The sequence below is a fragment of the Vollenhovia emeryi genome, unplaced genomic scaffold (assembly GCF_000949405.1).
Source record: "Vollenhovia emeryi isolate VEMERY1.0 unplaced genomic scaffold, V.emery_V1.0 DF939134.1, whole genome shotgun sequence".
Classification (NCBI taxonomy): domain Eukaryota; kingdom Metazoa; phylum Arthropoda; class Insecta; order Hymenoptera; family Formicidae; genus Vollenhovia; species Vollenhovia emeryi.
Window position 1 is genome coordinate 1961748 of NW_011967232.1, and position 13582 is coordinate 1975329.

Consider the following 13582-nt stretch of genomic DNA (forward strand, 5'->3'; position numbering starts at 1 on the left):
TTAAAAGAATTTCTTCGCCGGTACCGGATAAGAATATCCGTCGCTGCCGGCATCCACGTCCAGGTGGAGTCCCGAGCCTATGGGGCCGAGGCCGTCACCACCGCTTACGGAAATGCCACCGGAAATGCCACCGGAAATGGCAAGACCAGCACCGTGCTCGCCTTCATATATCGCGCCAGCTCCCGCTTCGGCCGCTCCAATCCCGATGGGAGCGATTGGTTGTATCAGATGGGAACCGGTTGGTTGGATAGGATACGAATTGTGGTGTACGGGTACCGGGACCGGATGTGGAACTGGGACTGGATGCGGTACGTGCACGGTGTGAGGTACCGGCACTGGAACCGGGCGAGGTACGTCAACGGGGTAGGGCTTGCTGATGACAACCGGGATCGGTTGGGGCACCGGGACCGGAACGGGGCGCTTTACTTCGACAGGTACGGGATGCGGCACCGGCACGGGGACCTTGCGAGTGACGGGGACGGGCTGAGGTACGGGAACTGGAACTGGTACCACACGGTTCACAATGGTTTTGTGAACGTGTATGGGTCCGTGTCCCGCGCCGAAACCTGGTGCGTAGATTCCGTGACCGTGCGGTCCTCCTATGATCCCGATTCCAGAACCAATTCCTCCGTGGAGAATTTCGGGCCCATATCCGTATCCGTTTCCGTATCCATGTCCAAATCCGTATCCGTTTCCGTACCCATTTCCGTATCCTAGTCCGTACCCGTTTCCGTATCCGTGTCCGTGTCCGTACCCGTTTCCGTATCCGTGTCCGTGTATGTATCCGTGTCCGTGTCCGTATCCATGTCCATGCCCATATCCATACCCGTGACCATGCCCATATCCATGCCCATATCCATGTCCATATCCATGCCCATATCCATGCCCATATCCATTCCCATATCCGTGTCCGTGCAATACGCCACCATGGTGGATGTAGCCGCCGTGTCCGTGTATCGATGTTCCTTCGTGTAGAAGACCACGTTTGATTTGCTTCTTCTCCGTCGCATCACCGGCGATAGCGGAGACGAATAACAAAGAAACCTATAAGCAATGATTCGCCATTGAGATGTATTGTTAAGAAAAATTATGATTTGTTTGTAATACATTTTTATTTTATTAAAGAAATCTGTAATATTAATTTTTTCTATTAACTGGCGACGTTACATTGAAATCTGTGGAAAGAGATTATATTTACAATTAGACATGTATTTGCAAGATTAAGATCGATTTGCGAGTGTCGAGTGATTAATAAAAACTCAGTATCTAAACAAGACGTATGATATTGAAGATATTATACTCTGTTCTTAATGTTCCAATAATACAGTTAGACAATCATGTTACAACACAAAGAATTTATATCCGCTAATAATAAAAAATTTGTGTAAATTGGAGAACTACACCTCTTTACTTAATATGATAAGTATTAAGTGCTGCTCGATGGTGCAGTCACGACTATTAAGATACCCGCAGGAAAGAAGTTTGACGAAAAATGTTACTACTCACTAAGAAGGCCCTCATGGTGAACGTGCTGTGAGAAGATGAGTCTGAATGTGCTTTATATCACCGATTCATCGGTTTTTATATCGGCGACGCCAGACGACGCACTACTTTCACTAGATATTCGCTGCAACACGCCCTCTGATCTGGACCCATCACGTTCGAAAATCCCCAAACTTCCTCAATTATGCAATTGATCGTGCAAGGAAGATATTCGAGAGGCGAATTCGCTAAGTAAACAGGCGAGAAGAATATTCATAAGTTACTCTCTGACACAAGTTATTCTATCACAGTGTGTATAAATTTTATTTAATCAAACTTCTTTGGGCTTTTTAATATATTTATGAAAGTAACTGTCGCGCAGAAAGCGTGGTTTACACAATTTCCACGATAGGCACAGAAATCAAGAACGAACGAATCTCGAGAAACAAAGTCAAAATTTATAAGCGTGAGTTAAAGTTAAAATAACGCTCTTGTCTGTACGTTTGTTAACACGATGCAAGTGAAAAGATTTATTGTTTCCATTGTGGACCGTCATATAAAGTTTTTTTTTTTAAATTGAACTGCACTTGTAGAGTCGCGCTATCACCAACGATATTTTTTCTGGTATCTGGAAATGTCATTTCCATATCACACAATTGTTTTCAGCATCCGGCATATAACATATCTGTAGAATGCAAATATGCTTCACAATCATGCTCCCGATTATGCAATCTTATAGGCTACTAGACCTTTGATAGAGAAGAAAAATTAACGCAAATTATTAGAATTTTTATTTAGAATTAAAAAATTGCACATAATAAATGAAAATTAATAATATATCTGTACATATCTAGGTGACTAATAGAATATTACATACATTGTTTTAACTTATTGAACGCATGACGCGATAAAAAATTATACACTGTTATATAAGACATAAAGTTCTTTATAGAGCTGTAAAAAAAAACGTTTTTAATTGCGTCTTAATTCTTTAATATTTTACAAAAAGAAAGCAACGAAGAAGTCGTCGCTAATGTCTCAGCGACGATGCATGCATGTTTCGGCGTAGCCGAACTGGCACAGAAGACGCATTACCTAACACTATAACAGACACCTGCGTGAATACCTTTCTCGTTGCTTTATTTGTCGCGGTCAACCGTTAATTGCCCTTTTACTTACAGTTTAAACGTCGGAGTAGTACGCTAGTCTGGGGCAATAAATCGGTAACCATACGGCGACAATTAGCAACGTCTCGTTGAGCACGTTGTGAGAACTGCGCGCCGTTTCACAGTCGTAGTCCTAATTTCCTTACTTGAGAATTAATTGGACTCACCGCACAATGATCCAATATTCTTGCGAAGTATGCGTGAATTGTAGCGTTGATGACGCATTGCTCATACCGTAATCTATTTTCGTGTACGTACCGCTCGTAATAAACATAGTGACATTTAATAGCAATGCAAACAAGTTTATTAAAGCTGTTACAATATTCGATTCCTTAAAACATTTGTGGTTGGACAATAATAGAAAAAAAACATCTTAATAAAACAAGTCTTTAATTTCAGATAGATAATGCTATGTTAATGTTGCATTAATATCTTTTAATAAAATTAATTAGACACGGCCGAAAGCAGGTGTATATTCCAAGTATGTGTATATGTTGGTAATAAAGAATACTTGGATATATGCATGATATTAACTAACGCGAAGAAATAAGAAAATGAAATTAGAATCGAGATACATCGCTAGAAATAGGATTACCGAATATTACGGCCTTCGAGAATTGCAATGTCATTACTACAAGTGTTAATTATACCCGGCGAAACAGCGTAGACGCAGACAGAGAAACGAGTTTTCTCTGAAAGCTACGCGATTCAAACGGGCTATCGCTTTTGAACGGGTAAAGCGCGTATTTAGCTGCTGGCCAGGCGCCCTCTCATAATTAGCAGTTTCCAAAGGATTTCCACTGAGAGTCCGCTAGCAGGCGCCGCCAAGATTTATCCGCGTCATCCTTTTTATTCGGGTATTCACGAGCGAGGTGCCGAGAAAAAGAACAGAAAGTAAATGGAGACATATTCCTGTAGGAGCGCGCGAAGCACGGTCGATGCAGAGCGGGAGCTAATGTCAGAGATTAGAGGTAATCCGTTCTTGGCTGGCAATCGTCGAGGAGGATCCTCCCTCGTTCGCAACCGGGAGCGCACCAGCTTCGATCTAGATACTGCAGTCGCACTGTCGCAGCGTCGGGGGTCTCCATCCTCCTCCGGTCCCCGGGCCGGGTCCCGGCCGCCCTTTTTCGCCGGCAGATACATTAGAAGGAATTACGGAGAGAACGCGTTCCGAGTGACGTGAGCATTAAGACCGAGCAAGACACGGCTCCGTAATTACACTAATTACGGAGTCGTTAGGATTCTTTATAAATACTGCGTCTTTGTTGCCTTTTCTTTTTCTCACGACCGCTCCCACGGGCGCGAGCTTCGGAAGCGGCCGCGGAAGGAATGCGCGCCGACAGCTTTATGGAAAATTTTGCGGTTCTGCGGTCCTTGTTTCCCTCGTGAACAAGTTCCCTTTTGCATTTACCGTTACTATTTGCAAGTTGGTTTATACACTGGCAGCGGAAAAAAAACGCGGAAAAAATCGTGTCCCTTTCCTCGCGCACTGTGCGATCTCGTTTTTACGGTACATTCAGACAACTCTTCCTACGTTAAAATTGTCCAAAGCATAATTGGAGTTATTAAACATGAAATTAAAAGATTCTCTCACGCAAATTTAAAGTCTGAACACATAACAAAGCCGTGTTTCTTTCATTTTCAATTTACTATAATCGAAAATAAATTCAATTTGAGTGTGTGACATATTTATCGACGTATTTAGTATTAAATAGAAAACATAACTCATTAAATTTTCTAGCCATTTTTTAATGCAATATCACCTGTCGTGGCACGTCTGTGTGAATCTATTATTCCGAATTAAAATAAATGGAAATTCCGGTCATTGAACCTTAGTATCGATGTATCTTATTCAGATCGAAAATTTCAACGGTGAACTTTCGTGTTTCTCTACTTTCACTAGTCCCCCGAAGAAACCGAAAATAAGCACCTGCGAAGTCTTCTTTTCTCCTAATAAAGCCGACTTCGCCATAACATATGAATAATTAATAGATCTTGCTAATTAAAACGACGGGCAAACTGCGTTAACTTATAATTCGCGAAATTTGATGCAGCCGTAATTTAAGTGCGATTTCGCTTGTAAAACTATCCGAACATGTTTAGATAAATGAATAAACCATAAAATACACGTACATGTGTAGAATTAAGAAGAGTTGTATAACATCTCGTATGAATTTTGACGATGTTCCAAATTTAGTAGAAAGTAAATTGAATTAGAATTTGAAAACAATATTTCATCTTTCTTAAGCTGTAATAAATCATGTATGAAAATTATGCTTGTTTGAATTACTATATAGTGTCACAAATATGAATAGCGGACATCAATGAGATTACAAAGGGACAATAATGAATGCTGGCTTGTAAAAATTTAACTTTTAATCACTCGCAATGTGCGACTAAATTGATTCGCCGATAAATCAAGACGCTTGTAAACAAACTCTCGAAGATGCGTCGTCTAAATATATTCAGTGAGACCAGTACACGACAAAATATTGCGTAATACGCCTGGGTGTGCCTTGACACGTTTCCATTCGTCACGAACAACGCACTTTCGGGCACGCTGAGAAGTTCGGAACCTTTTCCGCAGATTCGTACGTCGACATTGTTTTACGGCACTCAGAATGGCAAAGACGACGAAACGCGGAACGACGGTGCTGATGGTGCGAGAGCACGTGGAGAGAAAGTCGACGGGAAGAACTCGATTTCGCAAATGCCGAAATAAAAACTTTTCTCTTGCCTAGCTTTCCGCGCCGCGCGCAAATTTCGAGCGTATTTTCGCGCGACAGTCCTCGCGATCTTGACGTTCCGCAAATTGCAACCGCCGACGATCAAACTTGCCATCGCGCGAAATACCGTAAACGGCGCGGGATCCGTAATCTTGTGCTGTTTCGACGTTCCCGTTTTCATGATGGAGGGTCCGGTCTCGGCGGAACGATTTTGGGGACGAATTTTTAAGGACGACTATGAGAAAACTCCTGTTCGAATCGACGAAATTCGAAAGTAGTTTATACCGCGATTACGTGTTCTCGAAATACCGGCGTAAAAATTTGATTCTCGATTCGAACGCAGTCCGAACGTGATTTTCCACGGTTGTAAAAATTGCGGGTGATAGTAAAACTGGATTGATGAAGCGTAATCAAATGATATTTCGTGGAAGTGTAAACGAGAGTTACTGGTGTCTAGATTGCGAATACGAGATGATTTGTTTTTAACTTTATCTCCTCCAAGCTTGACTATATTATTATATATATATATTTGTCTGCTATTATTGTGCTTTATTTTTCTTTTCAAATGTAATAAATCTATTTAGCGATGCCTAATTTAAAGAAAATATTGTTTTACGATTTTAAAAACGTAAAATGTGCTTGAGGACGACTGTGCTTAGAAAAATACAATGCTGAGTTTCTGGACAGATTAATTCGAGAGAATATAAATCTGTAAAATTAGCTTCAAACAATTTAAAATCTCGAAATTATCCTAAATGCGGAGATAGACACATGTATCTGTATAAATACGGCGAGCAATTTGTAGGGAGTGCTCGCAAACGCTTCCATTCCGCTTTTTATCAGGTCTACCTCGCAGATCGGTCGGCCCCGTCGTGGGAAGTTTTCGTAAATTACCAACGACTTGTGAAATTGCCCCATAACCAAAATGAATTCTAGGGCGCCGTTGCCATTGGGGGAGGATGCTGCAGGCTTTCGCAACAACGATGTAGAGCGCGACGCGAATTCGCATCGGCTGGTAATCGTATTAAAAGGGGTGAAGCACCCAAGATCGAAACTTTCGCGAGAGAGGTAACGCGTAAAGAGGTCGGGGAGGTAAGAGAGGCACAGGCGGTAAAAGAGGGATGGCGGGGAAGACAGAGGGAAGAAAATAATGGAGGAGAGAACCTCGACGAAGAGCGACAGAGTCGCTCGCTTTGAGTCCGCCCTGAGGACTTCTTTCAGAAATTTCGTCGTGGCGGAGCCGCCTGTCGTTTTATCCGTCGTGACTAACGGAGCGTTAATCCTCGAAACGAATCGCTAAAAAACAGTTTATTTTACGTAGCACAGGACCCTCAATATTCTTTTACAAACGAGACTCGTCGATACTCGATAAAAAGAAGAACATAAAGACGGATATTGATTTCTTAATCGTCTAAACCGGGACCGAGGGGTAGCATTTCTTCTGAAATAATATTTCTGTATAATATTTTTGTAATGTCTTTCTTAGCAATACGTACTTAATAAGATAAAAGGACTGATCTGCGATACATTCAATTTGCTCGATTAAATTTAATATCATAAAAGGATACATTTAAAGATATTTAATAATTTAACAAAACAGTCAATGTGTGAGTGTATATGTGTATAAAATAAATCAAGTATTGCTTTCAGTTATTTTGAATGTCAAATATGTTGGAAGTGTCTGCAAATATTCATATAAAAGGATTAATTACATACATAAGCTTTTATTAATTGTCATAATTATCTTCTCCCTCTATTAATGGATTGCTCTGGACAGCTTTTTGTAGAAGAAAATCTTATAGGATTATTTATTTATTCGATAAAAAACTATACAAAACAATCCATTAACGAGAACGGGCTATTACTTTTTATTCGTTAGTCAATGATGAAAATTTTAAGGGCAGCTTTGATACGAATTTATTATTATATTCTGTAATGTTTTTCTGATTTTATCTTATGTTCATCATTTTTAGTTTACCGTTACATTAATACATAGTTAATTATTTTACAATTATAATAATGCAACTAAAATATTTATTTCTGCTTCCTTAAAAAAGAAAGTTTGAGAGAATTTAGGAAAAATACTCTTTTGTGTTTGTTACACCAAACTCTTTTCAAGAGAGAGGGAGGATATGTTAGCTGTGCTTATAAATTATACATTACAAAATCTTTATGACGTTGTAGGTACGTCATAATTGGTTATGTATACATTCTACATTAATATATGTTAACTTCTTCCTCGTTGCGACGAGCAAGGAGGAGCTCGTGGGAAAATTCGAGAAACTTTTGGCGAGCCCGCATTCGCTCTCTCCGACGTTATACCGTTACAACTCGTTACGGTATCCAGCATCATGAGTGCTTCATTGTCAAGCTCTGCACCCTAGACATCGTGGACTGATGCCTCAGCTTAATTGGAGTGTTACATACTCCGTTTTCCCTCAGTCGTGCCTCGCACCTCTCTCTCTCTCTCTCTCTCTCTCTCTCTCTCTCTCTTTCTCTTTCTCGTTGTTGTGAGCACGAGCGAGCGCCCGTCTCCGAACTTGTCACAAATTCGACGAGGTGTTGCTATCTGCTGAATTTGGGAGAGATGGACGGGGGGAGTTAATTGTATAAACGTTTAACTTCTACCTTGCGACGCTCGACTCATTATTTAGAGCACGGACGTACCAAGAGTCGTCGAGATCTTAAGACATGACGACGTATTATAATATTTGCAATACAATGCATTATATCCTACTTTGATGCTAGAAGATTGGTGGTAGCAATAAATAAATAAATCTGATCAGTTATTGAAATTACGAGATGTACAAACAGTTACCTGCTCTTTAGTTTACATATTGCGTAGCGCAACACCATTCGTTGCAAATTCCGCGCTTGTTTTAATATAATTGTTATTGTAATTATTATGAATACAAATGTATTTATTATCAAATAATTAATTAAGGGTTTATATAGTTATTATAATAGCATCCCTAACCAATTAATGCTATCTCTATTGCTTTTAGAACAAAGAGAACTCTTGATATGATTCAATACAATGAGCAAGGTTTATAATGGAAAATACTTTTGAAAATATTTTATTATTTATCAGCATCTGTAAAATTGTTTATGATATTGCTTGCTCAATGATGACTTATTGTTCTATAAAAGTTAAAAAATTGAAATATACTGGTATTTTAATCATATTGTCGAAGACTTATAAGTATAGGAAAAAGTAAACACGTATATTATATTCATAAATATACATAAACGTAGTTCTTTAAATGACAACGTATGCTATATAAATTAAAAATTTGATATAATTTTAAAGGAATATCCGACAATATCTTTAACAAAAGTTCCATTATATGTATAGGTGTGCTAATTATTAAATATAAATAAATATGAAGATAAAATATAGTAGCTCTAGAAGATTGCTTGATCGTGTCTGGCAAATTTTAATGTTCAAATTCATGACGGTTCGACCATTATTTCTGGTCCTTCTCAAGTGATGATTATGTCAGTAAATCAGTATCGTGAAGTAAAGGAGCCGATCATGATTTCACGAACGACAGAACGTGACTATCATGATGGACTCCTTTACTTCACCATACTGATTTACTGACATAATCATCACTTGAGAAGGACCACAAACAATGGTCGAAACGTCGTGAATTTGAACATAAAAATTTGCCAAACATTGTCAAGTAATCTTCTCAAGGTTTCTTAATTACTTCTGGCGACTTATAAGATTTCCTCCATCATAAAATTTAACATGTTCTGATTGTTTTTCAACAAAGCATAAAATAAACTTAATTTTACGATTTATGTAAAAACATTGTGAAGAGCGTAACGAGCTTATTTCTTATGTCTTATTTTTCTTTAGATATATTGAGCAGGATTAATTTCGTTTATACAAAAATAACGATCGCATTTTGCACAGTACCAACATAAATTCGAATTATGATGACGTAGGCGTGGTGCTTTTCGTATTCTAGCGCGATCCTTAGCGTACTCTTAACCGTTTAAATAAGAGCACGAGAAATAATTCGCAGAAGCATAATTAAAAATCTGACGCAAAGCTGAGAATATCCTTTACCAAAAAAGGGCGAAAAAAATGCAACAAAAAGACGGAAAAATGTTGAAATTTAGGCTGTAAACTCTACGGGTTTGTGGAGTCTAAAGAAATAGGGGAAGTGCGTCACGCGACGACGACTCGTTTTAATTAAATGCCTGTAATTACGTTTCCCGCTAATTGCTGCGCGATGCCCTCAGGAGCGTTATACCGCTCGGTTAAAAGAAAATTGGGATCTTGCCAAACTCTTCGTCGATGTCCTTTTTTTTTCCTCTACCGTCTAGTGGTGTCAAATAACTCGTAAGTATTCCAGCGAACGTGTGGCAGCGCGTGTTCTTGCAATTAGTCAGCGAAAATGCAAACGAAGTCGCTCGGTCCCGATTTTCTATACGCTTCTTGATGTCTCGAATAAAATCACCAGATGAAATCATCGGCGCGTTATGCAAAATGTATGTCTTCTATAAAAGTAAGCTTCCTTTCGGATAATTGAATATGCAGTTAAAGATTTTACCGAAAATCGCAACATTCTGGTACATTTTTGTAGCGACTCGCGGAAATCACAATTAAATGATTCAACTGTTTTATTTCTAAGATTGTCGATCTCTCTTTCTCTTTCCTTCTCTTTCTCTTTGAACGCAGCTTCAAGAGACGAAATACATAAGATTACATGGAATGTTATATACCGTGCTTCACCGTAGTCTCTCACAGACAACACTAACTTGAATTCCATTTAACACTCCAGATGATTCCATTCTGCCTCGCTTCCTTTTCTCATCGATCTATTACGCGTTCTATGGCGTACAATTACCAGGCAGGAACAGACTGGTTTGCCTTACTACGTACATGAATTTACTCTTGCATTAACTGTCGGGAATAATGCCGTTCGCACTATAACAACTAAATCACGAGAATTGCTTCCACCATTTGTCGATCGTTAAGGTGCTCAGAGCTAACTCTCAATCATTAATACGCCGGAAGAGCGTTTCGACATTTATCAAGCACCTGTTTACAATACGAAATGCGAATTTCGAGCTTATCTAAATACGACGGCAACGCAAAATTAATTATGTAGATTATATTTATTAAAAAGTTTTAATTAAATGTAAGATGCGACATGATATTTATATTTATTGAGAGGATTGTGAGATTGTCGAAATCACGAATGAGTTTCGAGCGTTTCGTATTAGGTCTCTAATTTATTAATTTTCTTTTGCGAGCTCTAAAAGACGTGCACGAAAGACGAGGCCAATAAATATTCACCCGGAATACTAAATGATTTATAGTAACGGGTCCTGATAAATCGAAACAACTTTTACTTCGTGTCGCGGTGAAGATACAGGCGACATTGCGTGAGTACACAGAATAGATTAAATGCTAATTCATGAATACTGAAATTTTGTGGACAAGAAACTGCAATGTAAAGAAGAATACTTGTTAGTTATCAATCTTTTGTACTTGTAAAACATCAAATAACTATCTCTTATTTATATATAAAAGGAGAAACGGTATTCTCTCTCAAAAATTATTATCAGACTGGATATTCTTAACAATTGGAAAGTATTTAACAATCCTTGTTTCGTATCATAAAATTTAAATGTGACAGTGTTAAAAGAATAAAAAAGAAATATTAAGGCGCATAAAACTCGTGTCGCGAGAGCTAGTGGTCGAGAGTGCAAGCAGACATTTATGTGCGATCGATCTCTGAAATGCGGAAGTTTACGAATTCCACATAATTTGTGAAAGTAATCTCCATAATTTGCAGAATCTACCAACAGTCACATAGTTTCGTACTCTACAGCAGGATCGACCGCATTACACTGCATATTTGATCATATAATAAATATAAACCTCTATAGGAACCGACCTCGAACGCATAATTAATAGGATTAGATAAATCATCTTTATTCTATATAATTATTGATATAAATCTTATGTATATTAATATGTATAATAATAAAATTTAAGCGTGATATCAATATTGAACGATCTGGATATGACAGGATAATTGGCATGTCTGATTAACTTTTCGTGCGTCATTAATGAAATAAAGAATACAAACGCAGATAAATTTTGTACGATATCACGTACAATATTTTAAATAGCGTATTCTAAATATATATTAAGTAGAGAAAGAAGTCTTAATGTGTATAAAGAAATTACAATAGTATATCTATCTTCCTTTATATTATTATCTAAATAGAGGCAGAGTCGACTAACCTGGTTAACTGTGGTTAACAATCAACCAGAAAATGAAAAACCGGGCTTAAGAGAGAGGTAAATTAAAAGTTCAAAGTTACCAATAAAATGTAACAATAAATTCAATTAAAAGTTAACAGTCTATAATGTAATTAAATTAAGTTAAAAATATTTAACTTTTTAACTTTTTAACTTAACTTTTATCTTTTTAACTAGACACTACCCAACCATGGTTAAATGTAACATGGAGAATATTTATTCGCCAAGATAATTTGAATTGCAAGAAGCAAAATATCGATTTAGCAATATAATAAATATGTCGTAGGTGACGAATTGGTTGGCACATGATGTAGAATTCGACGCTCAGATTTTTGTTGCGCAGCATATAGTACAATATATTCGATGCGTCCAAGAGTATCCGACACGTATGCGTCAATGTATCTTATAAAATGATATTGAATATTTCGGTGAGCAAACTCGACTGCCGTGTCCTTATTCCTTGTTTTTCTGGCGTATAGCAGCATGTCTGTCGCTACAGCCTTGTGCACGTAATTTACGCCCGAATGAACAGGTAGCTGCGCGAATTGCTCCATGTATTATATGTATATTACTTTTTGAGATGCAATCGCAAATTAACCGTGAGATATCAAACCGTTTCTTTACGAACAATTAAAAATTATCAGAACGTAAGAGTAATTAACTCCCGCATTTAACGACGCAGTATAATATGAGAGCCTCGCGATGAAGGCTGTTCAGTGAAGCATGTATTTCGCATAAACATAAAGATATAATAAATTATGCATCAAATGTTAAAAATTTTATGTTACTGTATATAATGTATAATTGCTAGTACATCATTAATACATCAATTTAATTGAATAAATTAAATCTCCCGGGTCGCGATTGTTAACTATCTTTTTCTTATCGAAGTAAAATGATTGCTATCGGGAGTAATCCAGAAGATTCGGAATTTTCATCCGCAACAATGTCCTTACTAAATTTTCTTTCGATCGATCCCGTACGGTCTAGAAAGCTCTTTCAGATCGCTTCCTACTTTTAGAGTTGCTTTTGCTTACGTTGGTATTTTAGCGGTATTTTTCTTTTATTATTACAATTACACATTAATTCAGATAAAATTATTAATCCCTATATAATCAGGAATTGTGATAATAATAGTTTTATGTTTTAATTAATAATGATTTCCGGAAATAATCTGCATGCAAATATTATAGTGTTTAAAATATAAAAAGTAGTTTTGAAAAATTTATTATAAACCTGCGATTATTTCCGCAGTGTTCACTGAGTTATATTGTGATAAAAACGGGTAGAAGCACTTTCCTTGGTTTCATGTTTTATCGTAATAGTGGCGCAGGGAGTTACTTAATTTTGCGATAACAAACAGAAGTGTTTACGGAAAGCTTCGACCTTTTAAAAAAGCAACGTCGACTCGGGAGCATTTTAATTTAATAAATTTAATTAATTTACCTTTCTAAAAAAGAGACGTTACCAGCGCGAATGTCGTTAATATCGAACAGTTGAGGCCTCTTTTACGCGATGCCGATTGGTTTTCTCAAAGCGCGGTGTGTTTCACTTCTCTTTTAGATTCATAGTAAATGAAGATTTGCAATTTAGAAATATACATTTGTATACACCAACTATTGAGGTAAAATCTCTAATCTGAGTAATTAGAATTTAAGTAACAACGATTTTTGTTTCGAAACATTTTCTCGATTAAACAGAATTAATCGTTAATTTAATCAATACCAATAAGTCCGCGGAATAATACGCAAAACGTAGCAACAGTCACGGAACAAAGTAATGTACAATAAAATATTAAGTACGAAATTTTCCATTGCGTAGGCAGGCCAACGAATTCTCAACTTTTTTTGTTGTTTTTCACTCGGCGCGGTATCGTACGACGATTAGGCGGGCCAACGAATTCTCAATGTTTTTTTGTT

General features: G+C 37.6%; 1 protein-coding gene across 1 annotated transcript; it reads right to left on the reverse strand.

Moving 5' to 3' along the window:
* On the reverse strand, nt 1-1521 carry LOC105567829. The gene is made up of 2 exons (XM_012023037.1): nt 1507-1521; nt 1-1044 (listed from the first exon to the last, which is right to left on the reverse strand). The coding sequence occupies exons 1-2, from the start codon at nt 1519-1521 to the stop codon at nt 1-3; spliced, it is 1059 nt and encodes a 352-aa protein (XP_011878427.1).
* Between the last annotated feature and the right edge of the window lie 12061 nt (nt 1522-13582).